The 26,816-nt window shown below is 37.4% G+C and overlaps 2 protein-coding genes across 9 annotated transcripts in view; one reads left to right on the top strand and one right to left on the bottom strand.

Moving 5' to 3' along the window:
* Positions 1–58: 58 nt before the first annotated feature.
* XRCC3 (X-ray repair cross complementing 3) lies at positions 59–13,220 on the top strand. Of its 4 annotated transcripts, none has more exons than XM_040558830.1 (8): positions 59–195; positions 897–965; positions 1,330–1,467; positions 2,341–2,553; positions 8,206–8,360; positions 10,379–10,591; positions 11,889–11,935; positions 12,986–13,220. In XM_040558830.1, exons 2-8 carry the CDS (start codon positions 911–913, stop codon positions 13,206–13,208), a joined length of 1,044 nt encoding a protein of 347 aa, XP_040414764.1. In that variant the 5' UTR covers positions 59–195; positions 897–910; the 3' UTR covers positions 13,209–13,220. The 4 variants fall into 4 exon arrangements, with proteins under 4 accessions (XP_040414764.1, XP_040414765.1, XP_040414767.1 ...); XM_040558831.1 differs by lacking the exon at positions 59–195 and adding an exon at positions 228–413; XM_040558833.1 differs by lacking the exon at positions 59–195 and adding an exon at positions 485–516.
* A 2,120-nt stretch (positions 13,221–15,340) lies between these two features.
* Positions 15,341–26,816, bottom strand: part of KLC1 (kinesin light chain 1) — a 51,800-nt gene continuing 40,324 nt past the window's right edge. For 3 of the 5 annotated variants that reach the window (XM_040558824.1, XM_040558822.1, XM_040558823.1), the window contains exons 14-16: positions 26,506–26,636; positions 21,825–21,891; positions 15,341–20,461 (exon numbers count right to left, since the gene is read on the bottom strand). In XM_040558824.1, the coding sequence (XP_040414758.1) occupies positions 20,396–20,461; positions 21,825–21,891; positions 26,506–26,636 (264 nt within the window). In that variant the 3' untranslated portion in view covers positions 15,341–20,395. The remainder of the gene's footprint in view (positions 20,462–21,824; positions 21,892–26,505; positions 26,637–26,816) is intronic. The other 2 variants (XM_040558827.1, XM_040558826.1) reach the window with 1 other exon arrangement.

The following is a 26,816-nucleotide window of genomic DNA, read 5'->3' on the forward strand; positions in this document are numbered from 1 at the left end:
CGCGGGTGGCCAATAGGAGCTGCCGCCGCACTCTGACTGCCAATCGTGTGTCGCTCGAGGGGTGGGGATGGGGCGGGGTTCCTTGCACGCTCCTGTGGGAGCTCGAGGCGCATGCGCAGAAGGAACGGCCGGGCTCGCAACCCGGAAATGAAGGGCGGGCACGCTTCGGCCGTTCCCCTGCCTTCCGGCCTCGAGGTAAGCGCGGCAGCCAATCAGCGAGCGGGACGGGCGGGGTGGGCTCGGCTCTGCTCGGCTGGGCTCGGCTGGCCGCCGCCGAGCGCCGCTCTCCTCCGCCGCTCCCCTCCTAGCCTGGCGGCAGAGCCCCGCCCTGCGCCGCGCCCCGCCCTCCCCCTGGGCCGCGCCCTGCCATTGGCTGCGCCGGGCGGCGAGTGGCTCGGCCAGGCTGGTAACAGGTGACGCTGCGGGCGGGCCGCTCGCCCATTGGCTGCGGTGGCTGTGGCGGGGTGGCCGCGGGGCGGCCGGGGGTGGGCTGAGGTGGCCCTGAGGGGCGCTGAGGTGGTCCGGGGGGGGGGGGGGCCGCCATTTGCAGCGGGTGTTGGGCTCGTTGGGGGCTGTCAGTGCTTAACGGCGGGTTTATTCCTGCGAGTTAAAGAGTTAAACTCCTTAACAGCGTCTGAGAGGACTGCTGTTCCAAGTCCTTGTTACTTGTCTGAAATAACTGATAAATAAAGAAGAAATAAAAATAAATACAAGAAATAATATAAAGAAATAAATAAAAAAGAACGTTCCTACAAAACCTCACGTTGAATCACACTTCTTATTGCATTTAGATCTGATTTAAAAATATAAAAATAATGTAATTAATCGCCTGAACGTAATTAATCTGAATATAAGGAATATAATTAATTAATCTCCTGACGCTGTGTTCCCCCCAGTGCTGTCGCAGGAGATGGACTGGGATCAGCTGGACCTGAACCCCAAGGTGGTCGCTGCCCTTAAGAAAGGTAACGCAGCTTGCCTGTGCCTGGCTAGGCCTGTGGTGCAGTGTCTGAATTGTGCATAACTGTGTGCTTGTGGGTGTAAGCGTGGAGATGTTTGCTAACATTTTGGAACTGTAATTAAATATTTCATAAACAACCTTCCTGAGTAACTACAGGTGATGGTTTCTACCCATGCTTCAAAAATCATTTTCCAAACAATTTTGTGGTGTGTTTTAAGCCAGTCCAAGTAAACGTTGCCTGCCCAGCTTACGCCAATGCAACGTAGATAAACTTTAAGGAAATGAGTAGTGGAAGGCTGCAAAACTCTTTCTTGTGTGCATGACTGTAAAGCAATGGAAAGTATTTATAAAAATTCCTCTAATTTCAGCTGACATAAAATCAATAAAAGAAGTTTTAAATCTTTCCGGAGCAGACTTGCAAAGACTGATGAAACTATCCAGTGCAGATATAGAGTGTCTGCTGAAAACAGTCTCTCACACGCTCAGGAGAAATTGTATGCTTACAGGTAATACAGTCAATACAAAAAATGTTCTTTTTAAGTCTTAAAATACTGTCACTGGGAGAAGATATCGTTTTTGGTCCTTGCTGACACAATATGATTCTGAAAATGAGAAGGTCAGCGTTTTAGTTATGCTGTAGTAAATTATTTAATTACCCTAAGGACAGCCTCTGTGAGACCCTAAGATAGATGGAATTGTATCAGTCATTCTTTGTAATCAAGCCTTTTCAAAACAGAACAAAATAATTCTCTAGTGTGGAAAACTTGGTTATAGGATCACAAGATTTTATTTTTCTCTCCCTCTCTTTCAATATTTTCCTTTTGTGCTAAGACTATTAAAAAGCTTATATGGTATCTTATAAACTATATAAACTGATTTGATAAGAATACGTCATTCCAAACTACGCAGGATCAGATAGCTCTTCCTATACAAGTGCTTCATGGCTGCACTGTACTGAGAATCTATTTTCTTGTGATCAAGGTATATCTTTATGCCTTGGCCAGATGGTTGCTACACTGTTTCATAGCCTGCTATAGCTTTCTCTTTCCATAATTGCTCTGCCTGAACCTTGCTGGCAAGATTTTCCCGGAATATAGTTTTCCAGAGACACTCCTTTGAGACAGATGAAGGAAAAAAGTTCTAGGAGAGAAAAGGGCTCAGTGTAAATTTCCAGTTTTTGAAGAGGCATTTCATTAGTAGGTTTTGCAGGGGAGACCAGGCTGAATTAGGAAATTCTTCCATCAACAAAGCATCCCTTGTAGATACAAACCTGGTATACAGCGTCAGCATCTATATTGTATCGTTGTGAGTTAGAAAGTTACTAAATGAAATTTTCTTTTCTTTCTCTATTTTTTAAAAATCCTTGAAAAACTCTGCAGCACTTCAGCTCTACCAAGATAAAGATCATTTTGCCTCCCAACACCAGAAGCTAAGCCTGGGATGTTCAGTACTAGATAACTTGTTAAAAGGTGGCATCCCTTTAGTGGGAATCACAGAACTTGCTGGAGAAAGTTCTGCTGGGAAGACTCAAATTAGTTTGCAGCTGTGCCTTTGTGTGCAGTATCCTTACAAATATGGTGGATTAGAGTCTGGTAAGTACTGAAATGTAAATATTGATTAATTTGCCATTTGGAGGAAAATACTGTCTTTAAGAATGTCATCTGTGTATTGAGGTAAATTTACATATTCAGTGAGTGTCTTCCCCTTCTGCCATAGCATTAGTTGTAAGCTGGTTAGTAATGCAGCATCACAGAGAGAAAAGCATGCAGTGCCCACGCCCTGCATCACAACGTAATTTAATACAGAATTACCGTTGTCTGTTGTTTATCTACATGCCACTGAGGGTAGAACTAAACACACATGCAGACAACTTAAGAAAAGTGTCACTGTTGTAAGTACTTATTGACTCCTCAGGTAACAACCACAGCAAAACAGCCGGTCAGATAATTTTCCACAAACATTTCACGTATAACATACATTCTTTAGCAGATAGTTTCAAATTCTGGAAAATACTTAATCTAATAACAATAATTAAAATGTTTAACAGAGTAAAACAGATGGAAATCTAGTTGAAGAAAGTATTGTTTGTAGCTGCCATTTTCCTATTTTGGCAAAAGTAAGTAGGTGTATTTTTTATTATTTTTTAACCATCTTTATCACGTTGATCTAATTTATAATATTTGCTTTTAGTATTATGTTCTGCTTAGAAAGGGGGAGATCTGTGTGATTTATGAGAATTCACTGTCCTGGTAGGCTGCCTTAGGTGGGTTTTAGCAGTGGTCTTGCTCATCCTTCCATGCAGCACTGGGTTTAATTTGGCAGTTCTGTCGTTTGTTGTGGGGAAACTTAATTATTTCTTGTAACATATTCACCCACATGGAAAAATCATAGAACGTCCAAATTATATTGCTTAAAGAGCAGAAACTAGCCTTTGGCTTATGTTAGTTTGCTTTAAGTTAATTAATCAGAGCAGAAGCAAGCATATTCTGTTCAATTCCTTCCTGTGTTGCTGCTAACTGCTGCAGATCGTATGAGTGCAAACAGATTTCTATTTATGCCCCAGGATTTCTCCCTGTTTATGTTGAAAGAAAGGAGCAAACTAAACAGAGTACAGAAAAAGGTGGCACTCTAGTCTCTAGAATGTTCCTTGCAGGGCTATTAAATGGCAAATCCTTCATTATTTGTGTTTGAAGTTGCTTGATTTTTCTTGTGCACAGTAGCATTTGGTGCTGTTATGATTGCTTCGTTGTGTCTGTGTTCCCCATCTGCCTGCTCCTAAATGTTTCATGGAAGATAGGATAGGATGGCCATCGTATCAAAGGTCCTGTGAGAGAACCAGAGCGTTTTGGAAGAGCTTCCTAAAGTTTTGAATCTATCAATTAAACCCTAGTACGTGTGCATTAAGAAAATTTAAAACGAAGGTACTGAATGTGACCTGTTCTTTCTTTTTTTTTTTTGACATTCCTAAGTAGGAGCTGCAGCATAGCAGATCATCGTCATAGTACATCAGAGCAGATCTATTAACATTCAGTGTAAGATTCTCAAACACAATCACAGTATGATTATTAATTTATTGGGTTTATTGAACTCTTTTGTGAAATCAGAATACTTCAAAGTGAAGGAAAAAGATACCAAGTTAAAAGGTGTTGCATAGAACTCTGTGGTGGGCAGAAGATTCTTAAGGGCACTGTAATGTGGGCATTCTTCAATCAAATTAGAGCCTTTTAGTTTGTGTTTCAGTATGGTCAGAAGGTAATTACTACTTGGAGAATCCAGGGTTTCATCTAATTTTCCAAAGTTGTAATTTGGTAAAAGATAATTACTCTTGTCAGGCTTTTAGATTTTAAACAGCAGCAGCAAAATGTGAATTGCTCTCTTCAGGCTTTGTAGTTTTTAAAAGTTTTTTACATGTTCAACTGAGACAAATTCGATATGGCTTGCTGAGAATTGCCAGATTTTGGAGGTGGGCAAGGTACAGAAGGCAGAAATATCCAGTTGCAGGAGTTGGAGTGCTAGAGCAGTGGTATCCTAATTCTTGCAGTTTTTCGCCAAGTGTTGTATCTTGCCATATCTTAGACTGCAAGGTCTTAGAAGAAGATGCTGTTTGCACAGCACTTAGAGAACAAAACCTTGATTTCTCTGCAGTCTATGACTGTGGAATGTGTTGGGCTTCTTATGTGGAATACAGGAAATGAAAGGTTATGTTAAATAAAGTAGGGGGCAGTTTTATTCTGTAGGAAATTTGAGGATGAAAAAAAACGTTTATTAACCATCAGAGAGGTTTGGCTCTACCTATAGGACATTTAACTTGGTGCTAAAACTTAGCTAATCGTTTAAAATTGGTGGTGGTGGTTGGTTGTTTTTTGTGTGTGTGTTTGTGGTTTTTTTTCAGCACTAGAAACTTTCCTTCTCTTAGGTGGAAATGTTGAAATACATTCCTTTAGACAGTATGGATTTGCCATGTATTTCCTACCTTTGACTTGGTGCTAATCTTGTTTACAATTCTCAGCTCTAGAAGGTTGGCAGTAAACCATGAAATTAGGACATCCTTTGCCTCCAGGCCATCTTTCTGCTGTGCTAAGAATGTCAGTTACGGTCTATTGCATATTGGCTGAATTTATTTAATATGTCCATATTCATGAGCGATACATGAATATAATGTGACGTGCGTACCTATATTAGAATTCTGGATTGGAAAAGGAAATGTTTGCTGCCGATTCTTATTAACAAAGTTGGTTTGTGGCATGGCAGATCATGCTCATAGGACTGAAAATTCTTCCATTATCTGATGATCACTTGCCATTTTTTTGTGGTGGGCTTTTTGGTGCTTTTTCTTTTTGTTTGTTTGTTTTGGGATGTGAATTTTTTGTTTGTTTTGTTTTTTGGCCAACAATAAATATAACACTTTTATCTACCTAAATACTAGTAAATCGCTAAGATCTGATAAAATAGCTAGTTTCTGTTCAGTTATTATAGAGACATAAGAAAAGATGCTTATGTGATCACTGAGGATGACTGATTTCTTAAGTATCTCCCAGCTCCCTCCTCAAAAGTGATAAATATAACTCTTGAGTTGCTGTTAGTGTCGACAGCTTCCTAATAAGCTGTAAACAGCACGCTGCCATGGGCCTTTCTGTTTGTGTTGTACTAGTCTCCTCATTTATTTCGGTTATGACGATTCACCTATCATTAAAGATACGTGAATATTACTAAGTGCTTTGGAGACATGAGTAGGCACCAGTCCTTAATACCGTGTTTAATTATTTTAGTTATTTGTCAGTTTCTTCTAGCCCTTGTTACACTGCTGTGAAGCACCTCCTGTATTTCTAATGCACCGGTGTATATTCTTGTTAATCAATGGTTTCATTGTGTCACAAGCTGAAGAGCTCAAATGTGAAGCTGAAGAGCCTTGATAAAGGTCCAGCAGGAAAGAGAGCTACTTCCATTTCATTGTGAAACTCTAATTTGAAGCCAAGACAAAGTTCAGCTTACATGTTTTGTGCAACTTAATTCTCTTAAAGCTCAAGATGAAAATTACATTATTGTTTTCTGAAATTAGCAAATTTCAGGAAAAAGAGTAAGGTTGTCCCTGTGTATATTTTAGAAAAATCACAAGTGGACCAATTGTGTTCTCAGAATATAATATCTGCAATAGTAAATTTAAGGGATGTCAGAGAAGTGTTGCTGCAGAGTAGAAGTTTAGCAGGTGACCAAAGTAGAGCTGTTCTTAAAAAGAAATAATGATCTTTTTTACAAGTGTTTAATTGAAATAAAAAAAAAGAATAAATGTGCTCACCTCAGTTTTAAAATTGCTGTTGTGATTTTAAGAAGAGGACGGAGTGTATCTATTGACCAGGAATTTTAAATCTAGGTTGCTGGACCAGTGGAGCAGAGGGGACCAGATACCTGCTTCTCCAGCTGTTCTTTTTTGCTTACAGGTATTATGGCAGTAGGATTACCTTGCTTGCCTTGATTTACTTCTTAATCATATACGAATGTGAAACTGGGATACAACTGTGCATCTGTTTGTAATACTGTAGGATTGGTTGGATGGTTTTATATTTTGCTTTTACCCTGCATTTATTCGTATCACTGTTCTTATTACTGTACTGAAATCACTTGCAAAGGTCTTCAGCAGAATTTCCCATTTCTTTGTCTTCAGATGAGTTAATTTTGGAAAAATGTATTTTTTCAGCAAGTTTCTCAAGTTTTCTATTTAGAATCGTTGAATGTTGCAATAACTGGGTTGAAATACTGTTATTTAAACAACAGAGCATTGATCTATCTAGAAATACAAACCTGCATTTGAAAAAGAAAAACAAAGTCTGAAGTGACAAACGTTCCTTCTTTTTGAAGTAAACCGAAGAGAGCACAAAGGACGTAATGCTTAAGGCAGATCTGATTTTTAAAAGGCAGATGCTCTCACTGTAAGCCATTATTTGTGGTAAAGAAATCACTGTCTTTCAGAATCAGGCAGTGTTGTGCTAAAGGTAGTCAGCTGTGAATAAGAAAGGAGAAGTCCAGAATGTTTTACTTCACAAACTCTTGTAGCCTTAAGATATCTCAGCACAAGTCAGCACAGCTTTTGTTAGCATGAAATTCAGAACCACACGTGCTTAAGGCAGCTGCATATCTTGGAGGGTTTTCGTTATTTTCGTTTGTTTGCTGGTTTTGAATTTGCACCTTAATGATTTTCAGTTTTGTAACTTAAATGTTGCAAGCCATAATTGGCTTATTTGAGCAAACACTGATGTTGGATACACGTAATGCCAGATTTGTGATTAGAAGTTTGTTTTTACTTCCTAGCTTTTTAGAAATGGTGAAACTGAAAGTCTGGTTTGGAGTGCGGGAGCTGCAGTGATTTATACAAGAATTTGTGGAGGGGTTGGGGAGAACTGAGCTGAAGAAGCAAGTTTAGTCCTAAAGAAAGCAAGTTTAGTCCTTTGCCTTATATAAAAGATTCTTAGAATTCAAAATCCAGTGTTATATCAGCAGAATATTTTTTTGATAATGTAACCATTAATTTTTCTTTGGTCCAGTCCTGAGCTCATCCTATTTCTTAAAAAAGACTTAATCTTTAGGTGTAACTATGATTTTCAGCTGTTTTCAGATAGTTCTGGCTCTTTCCGCAGTAATGGCAATAATTTTATTAAGAAAATATTGCACATATTTATTTTCTTGCCTTATCGTATTTGATGCCTATGGTTAATTTTCTCTGCAACGATGCATCCTTGTTAACCAGAAACCACAGTAAAAATACATAGACATCAGTCACAGTAATGTTATTGAAATTTAATGTTTTTTTATCTAGTGTACCATTTTTAAGAAGAGTTAATTGGAATGAGTTTGGGTGAGTGATCCTCTTTAAAGTGGTTAACAAATTATGGCAGTAAGTGCCCCTCAGTATGTAAATTTGAAGCCAAGAAAGTTTAAAAGAATGAATGAAAGTAAGCAGAATACTGGTCTAAGGCAGGCCATGCAGCGTTACTCTTATTTGTGGGTTGGATAAATTATGATGCTCCTAGGCACCCAAGTTAGGGAGGTAGGCATTCAGCTGCTGTGCAAAAAGTGTCGCCTAGTGGATTACTGGAGAGTACAAAAGTGCAATTGTGTCAGCAGGCACCAAAAAAGCACCGGGCAACCACTTTTGAGTGTGTAATTCATTATTTTATTTTTGTGCTGTTGGGAAAGCTGTCCGTGTAAGAGCCCTGCTCTAATAACAGAGGTCGTTTCCTTCATTATAGGAGCTGTCTACGTCTGTACAGAAGATGCGTTCCCAAGTAAACGTTTGCAACAACTCATAGATCAACAGCATAAGCTGCGTGCAGATGTTCCACCTGAAGTCATACAGAAGATCAGATTTGGAAACAATATCTTTGTCGAGCATGCAGCAGACCTAGTAAGTAGTAGCAGAGATTGCAAATACGTGATTATAACGCTACAATCCAGTAAGCACAGGAGTTTTTTAATGCAGGAGACCTTTCGAAAGGCTACAAGTGAACTAAGATCTGTAATGAATAATTCTTAATCTCTGCAGTTGATGTTAAAGAACTGTCTATTACAATGTTTTACTGTGAAAGATGTTTAAAAATAAGTATTAATATTTCTTATAATGAATTACGTGGTTGGTTTTCACGAGGTATGTTTATTAAAATGTGGTAAAGTTTGTTTGTTGTGGTTTAGCCCTGGCTTTAACTAAGTGCCATGCAGCTGCTCTTCCCCCGCTGTATGGGGGAAGTGAATTGGAAGGGCAAAAGTTAGAAAACTCATGGGCTGAGATAAAGGCAGTTTAATAAGAGATAAATATATATATATATATATTTATTTTTTAAGAAGTAAAGAAGTGATGGAACATCCCTTTGGCCAGTTAGGGTCAGGTGTCCTGACTCTATGTGCTCCTTTGCTTCTTGTGCACCCCCGGCTCCCTTGCTGGCAGGGCAGTGTGAGAAGTAGAAAAGTCCTTGACTCTGTGTAAGCGCTGCTTGGCAGCAACCAAAACACTGGTGTGTTATCACCACTTTTTCATCATAATTCCAAAACATAGCATCATATGAGCCTCTGCAAAGGGAATCAACTCTATCCTAGCCAAAATCAGGAACTAATTTCATTGCAGCTGCTAGAGAGATCATCACTGAGATGGAGACACCACATAAATAAATATACAAAAGGTGTTGTGTGTTCTGAGTAACTTGTAATATCACACCAGAGTTAGTAAAATGAAAAGTAAACAGGTGGAAGGGAAGAATGCAAAAAATGATGCCTGCAATAAGTAGCGGCACAGAATAACTGCAGTGCAGCTGTCTTGCCCTTCTCTCCCTGTTAGACGTCACGGTAAACTTGGAAGGAAAACGTACTGCATTCTTGCCATGTGGAAACCACATTCAAGTGCAGCTTCTGTTCTTACGTGGCCATGAATATGCTGTTTATTGACAAACCATTGAAAGTTCTGTTTTCTGTAAGGCTTGAAAGTAGCACTTGTTAAAACATTCCAATTGTGGAGTTTGTTATTAGTGGTTTGTAAGTGCAAGAAGATTCTGTACATTGCTGTAATATACTTGCCACTTACTCACTTCTGGGCAGAAGCTAAGCTACCTTTTCCGTGTACCTTTCATTGGAAACATTAATTAAGGTTCTTACTGTAATTTCTGAAAGCTGTAGGGTACATTATTGTTAAAAGGAGAGACTCATCCTACAGTAGCATGCAGATCTCTCTGAAAAGTAAAGCACTGCACTCACTGCTAAGTGAAACAACTGCGCAATAGATTATCATAGTTCATCTATTGCTGTGCATAGATTCTGTTTGTGTGTGTATGTGTGTACCAGTATACATAAAACATACATTGTACCCCACGGAATATTTGCTAGTTAAACTTCCTGCAACTTAAATGCCTGGTGACTTCAAAATATTCAATTAATGAAACTTTTTAATAAAAAGGGGATGATGTAGGTCACAGATACTCATATTAATAAAACTCTTAATCAATATGGATTTGATGTAGCAGCTATATATTTCACTGTCAACGTCTCTAGTGGAACAGCAGCATAGCCTCTAACTTCTGTTTTGAATATTTAATGCTAGTCCTGAGTTCTCAGTGAGAACCATGCTGCAAAACAGGAATTGCTCAGGATTGTATTATTGCATTCTCGAGATTTTGACACGTCTGTACATACTTTAAATCAGAGCTGCAAATAACTGCAGAACATTACACATGCACAGCGAGTCTCTATTTTTTTATTACATATAATCACGTGTGTTAAAAATAGTTACTAGTGAGACTTGAGGACCCACAAACTCATTTTATGATTAGAACCTCCATCAGCTTGCATTTCAGTGATGAGATCTGTAGCTATCATCTTGATTTTACAAGTAGAGTTATTGGAACCTTTTTAATGCTGTCTGTTTGTATTTTGGGGTAGGACACCTTCCACAATTGTATTACTAGAAGGATTTCCCTGCTGCTCAAACGAGGCATGGTGCGGTTGGTGGTCATAGACTCTATTGCTGCGCTGTTTCGATGCGAATTTGGAGCTTCAGATTCTGTTTTGAAGGCTCGATATTTGCAGATGTTTGGAGCACAGCTTCACAGTTTAAGCACTAGATTCAGCACTCCGGTTGTGTGCATTAATCAGGTATGACATCAGAATTGCTTCTCGTTGTGTGGGGACCATTTCATAATTAGTTGCTGTGTGTGTGTGTGTAAATCTGTGTGGGCAGATTTCTTGCTATTGTGTTTAACAGTCAGGTGAGTCTTAATAACTGATTAAAACTTTGTTTTCTGTAAATAGTTGTACTTTAAACTAGTAATTTTTAACTTTTTCAAAAGTTAGGAATATTAAGCTTTTATAGACTGTTAATGCTCTCAAAGGAGACTTCCATTAAAGCTAAAAAAAAATGGGTATGTACAGCAACTGTACAAGGCACCCAACAGAAGTAAGAGAATTCTTTCGTACACTGGCTTCAAACGCTGTCACCCCGTGGCTTGCTGTTGGAGCTCTGCAAGCACGATTATATTCCATGTGTTCAGGAGAGGGTGAAATGCCAGGGACTTTGCTGCAGTTTTGTATAGCTCAGTGGTTCTGTGTAACTGCAGAGATTACTAAAACATCAGAACACAAGCAAGCTGACTTGAACCAAAAAAAGATACAGCCTCAAATTCCTGTGTTTAGCCTCTGAATCAGCTGTAACTCGAATGCTAAGCAATATGGGGAAACTGGCTTTTTATACAATTTAAAAAAAAAACACAACTGAACATAGAGTCTAGCTATAAAAGAAAACCTCATGGATAAGGCATAAAAATCTTTATTATGTGCAGAAAAAGAAATAAACTCAAGCTCTTGACTAGAGGAGGTTCAGATTAGTACGATACCATATTAGTGTCTGGACTCTATTTTAATAGAGTACACAGAAGATGATTCAATAGGTCAGGTCTGTAGCTACAGAAATAAACTGTGACTATAATATTGAAGAGGATTTGTAAAGTAATCCTTTCTGTACATTATATACAGAAAAGAAGTACCTATAGCTTAATTTGCTGTGTTTTGTGAGGAACTTGTGCTGAAGAATCATGACACTAAAAGACAGCATAGGGAATCAAGAGGTGTGGATTTTGTCACTAGGTTGTGGTCAAAAGCAAACTGCTCCATTAAGCAAGGACTGATGTCTTGTACTTTTTTTTTTTTTAATAAATTGAAAAAAAAATCAGTAGTTAAACTAATATAAGCCGTAGCTAGCATAACTCTCTTTTAGCTTGCCTTGGAAGAGTAAGGGTCTAACTTGTCATAATATATGGTCTGTAAACCAATATGTTGACTCATATTAAATCATATCAATATGTTGAATGTTGATGGCTGTGTTCCCTGCCCTGCTGATTGCTAAAATCAAACGCGTGCCTACAGGTCAACCTCAACCGCTGTCGTTTTGCTCTAGGTGACCGATGCAGTGGGTGAGTCGGAAGCTGCTCAGTGTGGCTGTGGGTAAGTCATCAGCAGGGGAACGTAACAGCATCGTACAGGGCAGCGTTTAACCACTGTATTTTCCTGTAACTCCAGTACCAACTACCAGTGCACATTAAGAGCAGCGGTGCATTTATCTACCCAGCAGTGCTGTATTTCCTAGAGATCAGTAATAGCTACTGTGCCCTACAGTGGAAGAAACCATCACACACAGTTATGTGGTAATCCCTGATCAGCAAGTTAAAGAACAGATTCCCTGGAGTTAATGGCTGGTGTGCTTGCTAGCACAAGAGAATTTTTGCATCTTTTTATTGATATAATCAAGTGCATTTTCTGTCTGCTCTGAAAAACACAGCAGCCAAACCCTTATGGCTTGTTTTTTTGTTGCTTATGGAAAAAAATTACGACTATTTTTTGACACCAAGATATTAACGAGATTCAAACATACATATTTATTGTTTGAATCATAATGGTAAATTTCATTTATTAGATAAGGTAGGAGCTACATAAATGTGTTTTTGTGAGAAGTTAATTATGTCCTCCAGTTTGAGGAACTGACACAGAGCAAGAGTAAGGCTGAATTTCTCCCTATCTTGTAATTCTTTTACTGGGGAGGTTGCAATTTCTCCAGCAAACAAACAAACAAACAACCTGTTTTAAGCTTTGGGTTGAAAGTAATATGTGCAGGGTGCTGTATCTACTAATGTTTCTAAATATAACTTCTAATGGAATTCAGCGCCAACAGTTCCACAGCTCAAATACTTAAGTTCAAACATTTTCCTAATATTTTCATGTCACAAGAGAGAATCCATCAAAAAAGGCAAGTATACATGACTGTAGTTGGAAGAGTGACTGTATAAAAGCACATCCCTTCCAACTGTCACCTTGTTATAGAGAGAACCTAGTGTATAGTACTGTGAGTACACCCTGTGATCTCCATTTTTGAAGAGGTACAGCTTGAAATGTAACAAACAGTAGATGGCTTCTGTTGTAACAAAATTACATTAGAAGAAGCAAACATATCCCCTATTAAATTCATACCTGCAAAAATCTGTAATGCTTCCTTTATAGTTCAGTGGATAACAGAGTCTCTCCAGCACTTGGAATAACCTGGGCAAATCAACTGCTAATGAGACTGATGGTCAGCCGAGTATCACAACGCGAACAGTCGTCTGGAGCTGTGTTTCACCACACTGGAAATGTGAGGACTTTAAGAGTGGCTTTTGCTCCTCATCTACCTCCATCCTTTTGCTGCTATACGGTAGAATTGGAAGGTGTGAAAGGAATAAAGTAAATCATTTGTATATTAAAACATCCTGCTCCAAAATTGTATTGAAACTGCTTTGCTTCAGGAAGGACTATTAATAAGATGACATTCTTCCTTGGTGAGGCAATCGATGCTGAACGCCATGAAAGGTGATATGACAACACATTATGCATTTTTTACGGTGTGAGAAGGGCTTTTTATATTTGGGTACATTTACTGGGGTTTCTAGTCCTCATGCTACCATTAAGCACACACAGCTGTTCTATCAGCAGTCTTAGAAATAGCCACTATCACAAAGCAGCTATCCTTTTTTAGAAAAACTTTTTTTTTAATACTGATATTAAAAAGTACCAGAAAGTTACTTGCTTTTAACATCATATTAGTTCTTAGCAAGAACTAAAATTGTACTGTTTTTTGCACTGTGTAGGCATATCTGCCTTTGAGGAAATGGCTGCAGATAATTTGGAAATGGTTCTTTTCCACTCCTTGCCACTTCCCTTCCCTCATAGCAGAAGCCTAGTTGATCTCTTCCACTTAAAAAATAACAAGAAACTACACACCCAAATCCCCTCATTCTGTTTTCCCCTATCTCAAACTGCTTGGTAACCACACAGTCTCAGCTGAGTTCTTGTTCTTCCTGATTCTCTGCACTTCTGTTTTGTTGGATAGAGGGAGCATTCTCAATTATCTTCTGCATCAATTCTTCCACATGTATTAGCTCCTCTACTACTTTTCTCAGAGGAGTTTGTTAGAGCCTTACATGTTTTTCTTTGCATCTTTGTACTATTTATCACATCTTTTTCTGCTGGCCTCAAGCCTACTGCTATGATGGCTGCTTTTTCTGGTCATCACTGCATTCAGGGCCAAAGAAAGCCTGATCAAGTTATTCATCCACAATTTCCAGAGGCTTTAAACCTTACTCTGCCTGTGTTAGGTGGGTGTGTGCTGTGATCAGTGGTTTATGCCCACTTGTATCATCCTTGTTAAGCTTTTAAACAGACAACCCCACCAACCCCGCCCCCCCCCCAGTCCCTGCTTCCCCAGGTTCCTAAACAGGAGCGGTGTCTGTCATGTTACAGAGTCCTGGCTCTTTCTGGTGTAGTTACATTTCTCAGTTCTGTCTTTAGGTAGATGAGCACCTTTTGTTCTCCCCTATTACACTCAAACCTTGGAGCTAAACAAAGGAAACACAAAGCAAGTAGAATAATGTTGCTTTGTGTTCTTCTGACATCCCTGCAGTCACCTCAGGAGACCTTGTGCAATGATATAGCAAGTTGGCTTTAAAGCCCTATTTTAAAAAAAATCATTATATGTATTTGGAAGTGACCATTCTCTTTTTTTTTCTTTTTTAAATAAAATCCAACCATGAAGAGTTTAAGTCTTTGTGTACTCAATTGAAGGAAAAAACTGAGTTCTTCTCAGTCTTCAAGCCCTTATGTTCCATGCAGCATAGGTAACACTAAAATTCTCTTCCATTCCTCTTTACCTGTGACAGGGACTTTGAGTGGTACAATGCTTATCCTCTTGTAATTTACTTCTTTTTTTTTAAAACCACACCTGGATGTAACTGATTAACAGGAATCAGCCTACCCCTACCCAATGAGCCTGCCTCCCTGTACAACAACATTCAGAGCAGGTTGATAGACGTTATATGATATTTTGGTAACTTTATTTGCAACCTGACTGCCCACAGCAAGGAGACGTTAAATAGCCACAGGTGCTGCTGTAATTTAAGTCCCAGTTTACTTGGAAGAACACGTTATGAAATGATTTAAATAACATCTTACCTGACCAAATGTTCCTGTCATTGCCCATGTTGGTTCTCATTTGGCTCTCCAGCTGCAGTTTTAACTCTGAGTTATAATATGGTGCAGGGAGTTTCCTAGCTCCCAGTCACATACAAAACCCGAACCACTGAAATGTAACCGACCTCCAAGTTTACTCAGCCACCAGCTGAAGTTGCATCTTCATCTGCAGTTTCTCCCCCTTTTGTCAGTTTCACTTACTACCAGCCTCTGAAATCTAGAATGCTGTTCTTGCATCACTACAGCTCTGGGGTGCAAAGACTGGACATCCCAAGTTATCTGGAAAAGCATCTGCCCTGTTCAAGGCTTTAAGTGTCAAACCACACAAGTTTTAATAAATGCAATTTAAGAACCTTCCCTTTATACAGCTTTATTCATCTTTGGATTTCACAACTGAGATTTGTTTCTATACAGGAAAAATTGAACTAATTTTTTACAAAGATTTACATTCTAGAAGTACACTCATCTTTACCCTGTAAGACTGTTTTCAAATATTTCAATTTCTACACTTTGAAAAGAAATGTTAAATGACGTGAGAAATTTTAAACAGCTTCAAATTAATCTACAGCTCTGTGATGTATTTAGAGAAACCTTTTTCAGAAGAAACACAGAGTTCTGGAAACAGATTGCTTTTGAAAAGTAGAATTAAAACCAAGTTAATTAGTGCTCTGCAAAGATAAATTTACACAACTGATGCATTAACAAAACATGTAGTAAAACACATTAAACAATCTCGTCACAAGCTTCCTTGTGAAATTACGGTGAATTACTACTATTTGTTACAAATAACATTTGTTATGGGGTAACACAAACAGGTGCACTCTGAAGTGGATTTCTTCCACAGCTGTAACAAACTGTAAGTACACATGGAGAGCAAAATGCAGCATCTTAAAGCCAATCTTAGCATGTTAAAGTTTTTAATCAAATATGAAATCCACAGATCTAAAAAAACAAACAAAAAACCACCAATTTCCTCAAGAAGGATAAATTGACATTAAAAACAGTTACCTGGTTTTGTTGCTTGTGTTTTTGTTTTGTTTAAATCATGTCCTAGAAAACAAAATGCCATTGCTGATTGCATAGAACTCATCTGGGTGAAGTCCCTTACAGTGTAGAGTATTACAGTATTATGGTTCTACGTAATTAAAACTAAAAACCCAATAGCCTTCCATCCATGAACTGCAACTCCAGCAAATCTGGTGAATATAGGGAGCCTAAGGCTTGCTCCTTTTAAAACTACTTGACCGTGCTTATGCCATGCTGTATACAATTTTAATCTCTTACTTTATCATGTGCCAGCACAGCCTTTAGAGCACCTTTGAGCTTTTTGATGTAGCTGAAGTACTAAATGAGCTTCAACTATGGTTCTCTAAGCAGCCATAACTAAAACACAGAGTATAGACAAGTTTTGCAACTTCCCTATAGGCGTAAGCTTTCTCTCAAAAAACTCAAGTCTTTCAAACTCAGTTAGGTGGGGTGGCATTGTTTTTCAGTTCTGGTTTACTGCTGTGAGCTTCCCCCTTTTTAAAAGCAAACAAAACACTATTGACCTTGACTATTCAGTGTACAGAGACTATTGTGAAAGGTTTGAAAAAAGAAAATCAAAGGTAAATGTTCAAAATCTCCCTCAATTGCAAACCACTAAAAAAACAAGGAAAAAGAGCCAATGTTTTTATGAGTATTTCTAGGTGACAAGGTAAAGTTGCTACAAGGAAACTGTAGACTTCACAGTATCACATCACGTTTATTGTCTAAGTACAAGCAGACATTACCAAAATGCCATTCTCTTAGCAGCTTTCAGACAAAACACATGACCTATGGAACAAAACTAAGCTAACTTGCACTCCTCAAAGTACTGTAAACACGCTTTTGATGAAGCACTGCACACCTCTATTACTATGTATTTACAACAGAACCACACCATTTTCAAAATTACTGGATTCAAACAGTACATTTTAAGTGCAATTTTCTCAATGTAAAAAATTTTAATTTACTACCATTCAGGAAGGTTTGGGGGGTTTGGTTCGTTTTAAGGAAAGATACAAACTCTAATGGGCCCCATTGTCTTTTCCATTGTTTAACTGCTCTGTGCTGTACTACAAGCACAGACATGACAGCAGTAGCTCAGTTGCTCCTCTCAAAGAGGAGGGAATCATCAAACAGTTACATTTTACAATAATGTTTAGCAAGATCAAAACTCAAGAGCAAGTACTGCCTATATTGCTGAAGTATGGTGCACAACCAGATAGATAAAGGGCAACAGGCACCTTTGTACCAGTAACAATCTGCATGTGATTCTTCCTACATGCAACTCACCAACCATACACCTCAGAACTAACCACTGATAACAGGAGAACCTACAGGAACTGGAGTGTTCTGAAGTTTTTGTAACCTTTTTGAAATGTCACCTTTACAATTCTGAACAAAGAAAACCAGACCAGATTAAGAACAAGATGGTACTGCCAAGGCTGCAGTTTTCCTAACAAGATGTCTGTCAGTTTTAAAGATTTTTAATTTTCAGTTTCATCAGCTCTGTTGATTTAGTTTGTCACTGAAGACACCCATGAATTATACAGTCAGGTTTTTTGGTTTTGTACTTTATGCAGACTGTTAGCTACAACTGAAACAGCGGAAATTCAGAAAGAAAATCTTCCATGAAGACAAAGTGAGAAGCCCACCTGAAATTACAATGTACACAAGCCAGGTCATGACAGAAGTTAGTTTGTGATTGAACACAAGAAAGGTTGACCTTAAGTTTGTTTTTGAACTTTAAAAGTTCCTCTCAAACTGCAAACAGCACAGTGGCTCTAAGCTATAAGGTTATTAGTAAGTACTTGGCCATCATTCTTGGGGATCTATGGATTAGAGAATTCTTGAAATTTGAGTTTCTTCACTGAAAAAAAAATCTTTTAAATGTAAGAACTGTTTAATAAGCTGTAGCTCAACAATTCAGATGTATCTTCCAACAAACTTTAAAATGTAAGGGTTTAAAACACTTAAAAGCACAGTACTGGTAATGCCACCAACAGTAAGGGCTGTTTGAAATCCTAAATGAGAAAATCCACTCAGTATGGTCTTGCATTTTAGAATCTTTACACACATTTAACCATCACCGTGGCTAAGTATTTCTATAAGTATTTCTATTTAAACAAGCTCCTTTTTTCTTTTTTTCCCCCCGAGTCTGCAAAAAAAATCCTTTAAAGATGAATGTGTCTGAAAATACTCAATATATATTTTTTTAAATCATTCCTTATTACCAAACTCAGTTGTGTCCAAGCACTTTTCTTCAAAAAAAAAAAAAAAAGCTAAGTGAGACTTTTATAAACCTCTCCAAGTGAAGTGTTTAACTCTACAGAACAGTGTTACGAGGCCCGCTGAGCCACTCCTATAGCAGCAGCATCGTGCTGCTGTGAACCAAGGTGACCGTAATACAGGGCTACGTGCGGTCAGAGCTTCTCATGGTGCTGCCAAAGGGACAGGTGACACTACTGCAGACTGCCAGAGCAGTCAGCAGCTGCGGCGGTTCTGGCGTCTCCCCGCGCAGCCTGACAGCCTGGTGTACGTACGGTTCCTTCTAGAAAGCCAGCTCAGGCTGGCTTTGTGCAGAGAACCAAATTCACCAGTGGGTACGTATAACACATTTTGCTTTAGGGGGAAAAAGGTATATATATTATATATTTTTATATTAAGCTCTTTAATAAAAGATTAAAACTCAAGAGTCTACTTTGTATGAGTATATACTGTTAAGATAACAGAGCAACAACTTGTTCTTGCTCAAGATCACTAATGAGTTGCACTGCTCTGTGCTAAACCTCTACAAATTAGCAGCATCGTATCTCACCATTTCTAAACTGTCTTTATAGCAGGTATACCATATGCAACTTTCTTTGAAGAGATGCTAATAAGGTACCTCCTGGTAAACATAGTCAAGTGCATTACATATACAACTTTTTGCACCAGTTACTGTAACAACTTAAAACCAGATGCAAAACCAGTCAAATACTTCTAAGAAGTACTAATTCTAATGACTCTTCACAGCCTGTTCAAACTCTAAAACTTCTCCTTCACTTGGTGCTAACCTTGAATGAATATTCCAGCTTTTCCCAAAGTTAATTTTGTTCTGCATTTTCCAACTTACAACTATGACCACAAATACATTTTTACACTTGTTTTACTTTCTCATCCACTTCACATGAATATGACTTTTTACAAAAGATGAACAAAATTACAAGCTTTACAGAAAAGCAAAAGGAAATACTAGTGTCTATAAAATACTTAAAACATACATACTTAGTTCCAGCAGCAGTCCTTTATACAGACAGCATATATATTAACCGTAAGTAGATTTAACATGGATGTGTGGTCAAACAAGTTGCTTGCCGCTGATGGCCATCTAGTGCTTCCTCTGGGGCCCTTAAGATCTGAGTGGTCCTTTGCACAGCAGCTACTCCACCTTGTAACAGCCCAGCGTGCAGTTGCCTGCTTCTGCTGTCATCAGCTATTACAGAGAACGGCAGGATTTGGGATCAGCGTAAGGAAATGTTGGAGCGCTTTCAGCGTACAGAGAATGGGGCTGTGAATTCCAGTGGACAAGCAAGAAAGTCAACCTGAGGCTTGGTGTTTCCCTAAGAGCAACAGCAGCTGCTCTGGGACAGCTACAGTCCAGCACTTCCGTATCCTTCAACCATACAAGATAAAGGTCAAAACATTTTCCGTTTGTTCTGATCAACGTGAACTGACCTATCTCCATTGATTATTGTGCCCTAAGACCTACATCAACAAGTATCGAAGTTATGGTCACAGGTATTGCTATTCATGCTATCTCTATATAATGTAACCCCAACTGTCTCTTACAGAATTTAACAGCTCAATCTAGTGGTTAAGTAAGCCAAGTCTAAGTGCCATTTTGCCAGCTAAGGTTTTTAACATCAAAATAATCAGTGGTGCAATAGAAATCCCCGCCAATGCAGTGTGCTCAATTTGAACTTACATGGTAACGCAAATAATTTATCCTTTTCTCCAGCACTGTATATATTTATTGCTATACATTTCGTTTTGCTCGCATTTTCAAACACCTTTGCATTTTGGTATGCTTTAAATATGTTCGTATTTTTACAATTTTTTGGCTGCTGTAATTCTCAGACCTATTAAAGAAAACATAAGTAGCATGAATGGGAGCAGTGCAATGAGCAATATACACCTATATAGTTTTCCTTTAGAAGAAAATACCCACTAATGCTGTGTTTAAAATTGTCCCTATTTAGAGAAGTAAAAACAGCAGTCCACTGAAAAACAAAAATAAAAATATGCAAACTAGGTGTTCCTATACATAATGATGAGGAACCAAAGCTTTGAAGGTCTCAGTGCTTCTTTATTCACAAAGTATTAGCTAGCTTCTGTCCAAGAATCTCAATGCGCCAAATCAGTATGACTGACACTCAGAGCTCTCGAGTCTGTCAGACAATTATTTCGTTCCTGTGTGAAGGAGGGGAAAACACAAAAAAACAAATTATGCAGATGCCCAGATAGTTCAAGCAAATAAACAAAATTACTAACTTTTAACAAACAGGAAGAAACAAAAGGAACTAGACAGAACCGGCCTTGTTTGTGTTGAGGGACTTCCTTATTCTAACAAGCATCTTTTCCCCCAATTTTCAACTACAGTACTGAAACAGACCTACTGAGATCAATATACACCCTCTAAAATCCTAGCCTAAGTCTTACTCGAAGCATAAACACCCATCTGTGGGAACCACCGCATGTGTCTATAGTAAGTAAACTAGAGAAGTTCACAAGTCGATACCTGGTTTTAATACTGCATGTACACACAAAGATAAATAACTCATCTGGAAGTAGCATCACTTACATACTAAGAACCCTAGGGCATGACATTATGAAACCTTAGACTGTTGCTACAAAGAATTATGCTTTACCGTGATGGATTTTTTTATTTTTTTCTGGCTAAAGTTCACTCTAAGCAAAGATTACCATACGTTTCACACCACAGGAACCCCTGTAGTACATTCATTAGAGATAATACTGTTAAACCTTTATGCCACTCAACAGCAATAAGAGTCACACAATTTGGGCTTATTTGCTGCTTTGGGACAAACAGCGAGGAAGATCCTCATGTGCAGTTTCATTAGTACTGAAGAAGTTATATCTCCCTAAAATTAGTTGCAGTTACTGTGTTAGTAAAATGCACAACACTGTTTAGAACATGGAACATTGCTAGCATAAATGACAATATGGGAAACACTGACTTATTAGGCAAAAACAAGAAATGGGAAGTAGCGATTGGGCACACCATATACAGTTAGGCAAGATAAGCTTATTTTAGCTGAAGCAAAAACTTAGCAGGCATATTTTAGAGACTATTCCTCTACAACCTCAGCAACAACTGAAGTAACATTTAAGGAAATCTGAAAATGTACAGCAGTTAAGGTGACGGGGCCCTTTTCAATAAAGATGCTTAAGAAAAAACACTTTAGTAACTGAGCTTTACTAGTTCTTGTTGTTTTTTATTTTTAAAGCAGTGTTTACACGGACGTAAGATTTCAGAAGTTTCATATCCATCTTAATAGTTAGACAGTCCAAAGCCAGAGACTGCTTGATATCATGAAAACTAATTGTCTTTACTAATCTGATTTAAGCACTTGCTTAAAATTAATTCACAAAAGTGTTAAAGCATATGCTCAAGGCATCATGTAGTAAACATCTTACTGAATTAGGATCTCACCAATCACTTATTTCATTATTTATCATACTTTTTTTTTAAAAAAATCCCAAACCCTACCAATAATATCTATTTTTGTAAGAACATTGTAGGGCTTCTTACTTGAAAATGATCTTCAGTAGCCTTGCCACCCATGTTAAGAACATTCAGAGAACTGGCACGCTTCATGCTGCAACCAGGACAGTGAACATGCAAGGATAAACTGATCAGAATAGCTGAAAACTAACAGCTCTAAAAACACACGTACAACAATCACCAATGCACAGTTAAGGGAGTTTTAACAATGCCCCCGAACTGATCGGAGGAATACCCCTTAAGATAATTATATGAATTAAAATATTTATTATATTCAGTTCTAAATTACATCTAAAACCAATCACAAGCTCCTCAGAGCTTGAACACTTCAGGCAATTGATTTGATTGCAACTAAAAATGAAATCTCAATTTTTAAAGCACATCAAATTAATACATTGAGTTATCATTAATTTTTAATTAGCTAATCCTCATTTTCATTTTTATGCAGCTTCTTATAAGAGCATTGAAACATTCAGACAGTTTAGGCAAAAGTGGTGAAACAAATTTGTCATGTAGGCAGTATTTAACTTGGAAAAAGCTAAAACAAACATTAGTTTAGTACTTTCTGCCTCATCTATATAAATGTCCAAAATCTGTTATTTCAAAAAAAACATTTAAAAATATTTTATCTTAAGCATTTCAAGGTGAAGGGAAATAAGATGGTTGCTGCTTTTATCTGTGGTCGTGCTGGCTTTACAGTGCTTTGAGCAGTGGTAACAACAACCCTAGAATACTGTACTGAAGGTAATGGATGAGGAAAAAAACTTTAAATGTAATCACCTACACAGGAACTACTGACAGTCAAAATTTCACTGCATCACCAGTAATATGTACTGGTGTTTGAGGTAAGGATTAATAATTTGTCTCCATTTCTAAAACATAAACAACATCTAACAATAATATTTTAAAGTGTGTGTAATGAAATTCAAGGTTAGTCTGAAGCTTCAGATCATCCCAGTGACTACAACATCAAGGTCCGACATCCTTAATCCCAAAGCATCTGTGCATTACTCAGAATGCCCTAGGTTTGCCTTGATTTTTGATTAGCTATTTAATGAGTTAAGAACTCCTCAATGAGAGCTTTGAATATACATTGGTGAACTATTCACAACAAAACGAGGCACGAAGCCTGCGGTGTTACCTACAGCTGTACCAAGTCCACGCAAAGTTTCCGATGCCTTCCAACAACATGGAAAGGTTTATCCACACAGATCACATTAAGCACTAACCACCTTTTCTTTCTACTGAAGCAAGACTACTAACAAAGTCAAGCATGCGTTTTAAGTGCTTTCATAAAGCAAAGGCTAAGCAGAAAAACAAACCAAAACGCTAATGAACACAGGCAATAGCTGCTATGCAACACAGGCCTTCTGTTTTTTCCCTAGCATTGAATTTGAATGTTTCAAAAGCCAGAATGCACACAATTTAAAATATTTGACATGAGTGTTAGCAACAACAAAGCAAAGACTCATGCATAGTATACACCTCTCATTTATTTAAGGAAACGTGTACAACAGAGGTTATATATGGAAGTCAAAGTTAATCCGTAAAACACAAAACATCACACAAAACTCTCATCAAAAAGAGCATAAAGGTTTATGGAAAACATTCCAGGGAAACAAAAATTTGTGTAAATTTTTACAAGTGGATTTTTGTCCTTCCTGAAGTGCTAATTAAAGTATTTATCACATCACTTGTGAGGTATGAGGTTTTTATTTTTAGAAATCAAAAGCTTCAATCTTTAATTAAGAAATATTTAAGAACTTCAGTCTGGCAAATGCACTTTCACTCTATGTTAGAAATTTGAACAATTAGCAAGGACACTGAATTGTTTTTCTGCTGTATATGTAAGTGCAACAACGAAAGCTTTTTTTTTTTTTCAATTTTAAATTATAAATCTTAACTGTTCTGCTCTATGATAAAATTTTATATGTGGAAAAAATCAAATCTAAGCAATAAATAAATAATCAAATATAAGCAAAGTTAAATCACAGCAGAACTGAATTCTGAAATATGGTAAATAACCAAAGAACTGACACCATGCTTCCGCTATTGTATGTTTCAATGAACAGTTCTTTGGAGGTTTGTTCTTTCTTAAAGTAATGCAAAAGTCTTTCTGACAACAGATTTCCCTGGTAAGTTTTCCACTTTATTCTCTTCAACCTTCTATGCCAAGCAGTAAGATGAAAATTAAGTCTTTAGTTCATGCTGTGATAGTAATATATTTCTATTTGAGTATTTCTCATTTAGAATCAGACCACTTACTTATTACAGAAGCACAGTATAAGCATCAGATATAAATAAATTTCAAAATAAAGCAGCCTTCATAGCTGGGACCGCAGAGTATATCGCTAAGAAGGGAGCCATGTAAGTCTTCTACCTAGACTGGCTGACTTGGTAGCAAAAATGACTTCTATATATGCTATGGCAGTATTGTAATATTCAGCTTATAATTAAATATCAAAACATCTGCATTATAAAAACTTAAAAGCCCTTTTAGTAAACTCAAACAGAAAAAAATATATTTAATTCAATTTACTAAAGTTTCTTCAGAAAATTAAATTAGAATGCCTTCTTAGAGTATCAATATGTACAGCTATGCTTAATGATCTACAAAGTTGGTGTTTAATACCAGGAGTATTAGCTGTTTTTAATAAGAAATGCAAATATAAGTTAGGATAAAAAGGATTTATATCTTACAAGAACAGAAATATATTTGTCAATACACTTAATGTGCATACCTACATAAACGGCTGCCAATACAACATTTATTACATGTTTTAAGAACAAACTATTCTTTGAGAATAACAATGACATCTAAAACCAAGAAGATTTTGTCAAAAAGGGAAAGCAAGAAAGATATTGCCATCTTTCCAAATTCCTTTCATACTGATGTCTTTATTTGAGGAAGTATCTGGTGATACAGACCCCACAATACAATTAATGTTAATGTGGGTAGATTACTTCTACACTGGTCAAATAACATTACAGAAATGCAGACAATAAAAAGGGAGAAGAGTTTTTACAGGACACTGCAAAGTCAAATGTCTTCAAGTACGTGTAATTGTAATGTACTATACTTATTATCATTTACTTCAACTGCAGAAAGTTAGCTGTCTTTACTGCAGTAAACAGGGAATTAAATTGACTTTTAAGAAACTGAAGACCCTTCTATGTCTCACAAAAAGGAGGAGCAAATGCAGAATTAAGTATGAATATATGCATATATATCCCTACAAGACTGTACCTGAACTGTGATGTATGACCTTTAGCCAGAACTGAGTAGAAACATAAAACCAAAGTATAGAAACGCTAATACTAAAAGCAAGAAAATTCCTTTAATTCTTTTCTGGCTTGCATTTGCATATTTTCTATAACTCCTTCTACATTTGCATACTTCTTTCTTCTAATTACATGTGTTTCACAGTTTATTCCCAATCTGCCATCTCAGAGGCAGTTCTCAATTATGCATCAACAAATGCAAAGGGAGTTTTGACGTTGATTTTGATTCAGTGCCTTCAACATCAAGTCTGTGACAGCTCTGAGAGAAATTTCAATTAAAAATTTTCAAAATCAGATCCAACTGAAGTTGAAACATATGTGAGGAAGAAAATTCAAAAGATTGATGAATAATCAGAAATCTTTGTGTACTGCAGCTGTACACAATGTTTCACAGCCACATGAAGACATTAAGACAAAATTTCATTGGAGCACTAACAAAATACATTGAGAACTTGCCTGCAGATCATGTTCTCAGGTATCACCATCATCATCATCTATTCTATTACTCATAGATGCAAGTCAGAAGTTAATCCAAGCTCTCTAATTTAACTGTTTTAAAACAGTTCAAATTCACATTGGCAAAGAGTTTCCTATCAACTGAGTTCCAGTTTTCCACAGCAAGGGAAAGTTGATAGCATTTATGCTGGGGGGTTAAAACAGAACAAAAACACAAGGAGTGCCATTATGAAAATAGGAGTACTAAATTTTATAACATTTCCATGTGTCTGCAGCAGCCAGAAAGTGATGAATGTTTTTTATGCATTTACTAGAAATATACATACATCCAAAACCATAATCATATGGTAATTAGGAAGGTGTGAAAACTCTGAATTGATAAAATTTGGATTTTTGTCGCTGACTTCGTTGAAGGTCAAAATGTTTGAGAAGCACAAATAGGTTCAAGCTTTTCAAAATTCTCCTCTGCTCTCTGAAATCTGGGTTTTCCCAAAATACTAACTGAGAAGGGCTCAAGTCTGTAATTTGCTTTGTACTCATAGCAATATATAAATATATTAAACTACAGAAACGCTTGTCTTAGGTTTAATGTATTCAAGCTTTTATTGTTAAAAAACAAAGGTAATAGTTATCATCCTTTATTGCTGCATGAAAAGGAGAACTTTACTACTAATACTGACCAATAATTCTATGAGGCTTGTTTATTCAAGTGGCTAATGCAATAAAAAGGAAAAAAAAAACAATTAAAAATTGAGTTAATTCCTAAAAGCAAATATAACTCCTCAGATGTTAAAGAACTTTCATTATATGCTTAAGATAAGTTTTTCTATTTTAATTTTCTTTAAGATTCTATTCTACATAACATGCAGTTACCTAAGCAGAGAAGAAAACACTGCCTTAGGTACTGCACTAGACTACAGTGGGGGCACAGAACGAGGGCACACCAGCACAGCTAAGAATAGATAATTACCCTGGATTCTTTGGTTCACTGTCTCGTGAACTTCCTCCCTTCAGCTTTCTAACCAGCTTCTCACTGCTGCGTCTAATGGAAGCACGAAGTTTGCTAAAGGAACCACTGCGTTTTAAAGATCCAGTGCCATCCTGAAAAAAATTGAACAAATGTGAAACTGCAAGAGCCTTTTGCCCTCCCCCAAACCTGGTTACAAATATTTATTGATATTAACATAATCTTGGTACAATTACCTACATAGAGAATACCATATAGCTACAACTTTACCAATCCAAAATGGTTCCTTCCATCAAACTGTAACAAAAATTTCT

This window comes from Cygnus olor, chromosome 5 (assembly GCF_009769625.2).
Source record: "Cygnus olor isolate bCygOlo1 chromosome 5, bCygOlo1.pri.v2, whole genome shotgun sequence".
In the NCBI taxonomy this organism is placed as follows: Eukaryota; Metazoa; Chordata; class Aves; order Anseriformes; family Anatidae; genus Cygnus; species Cygnus olor.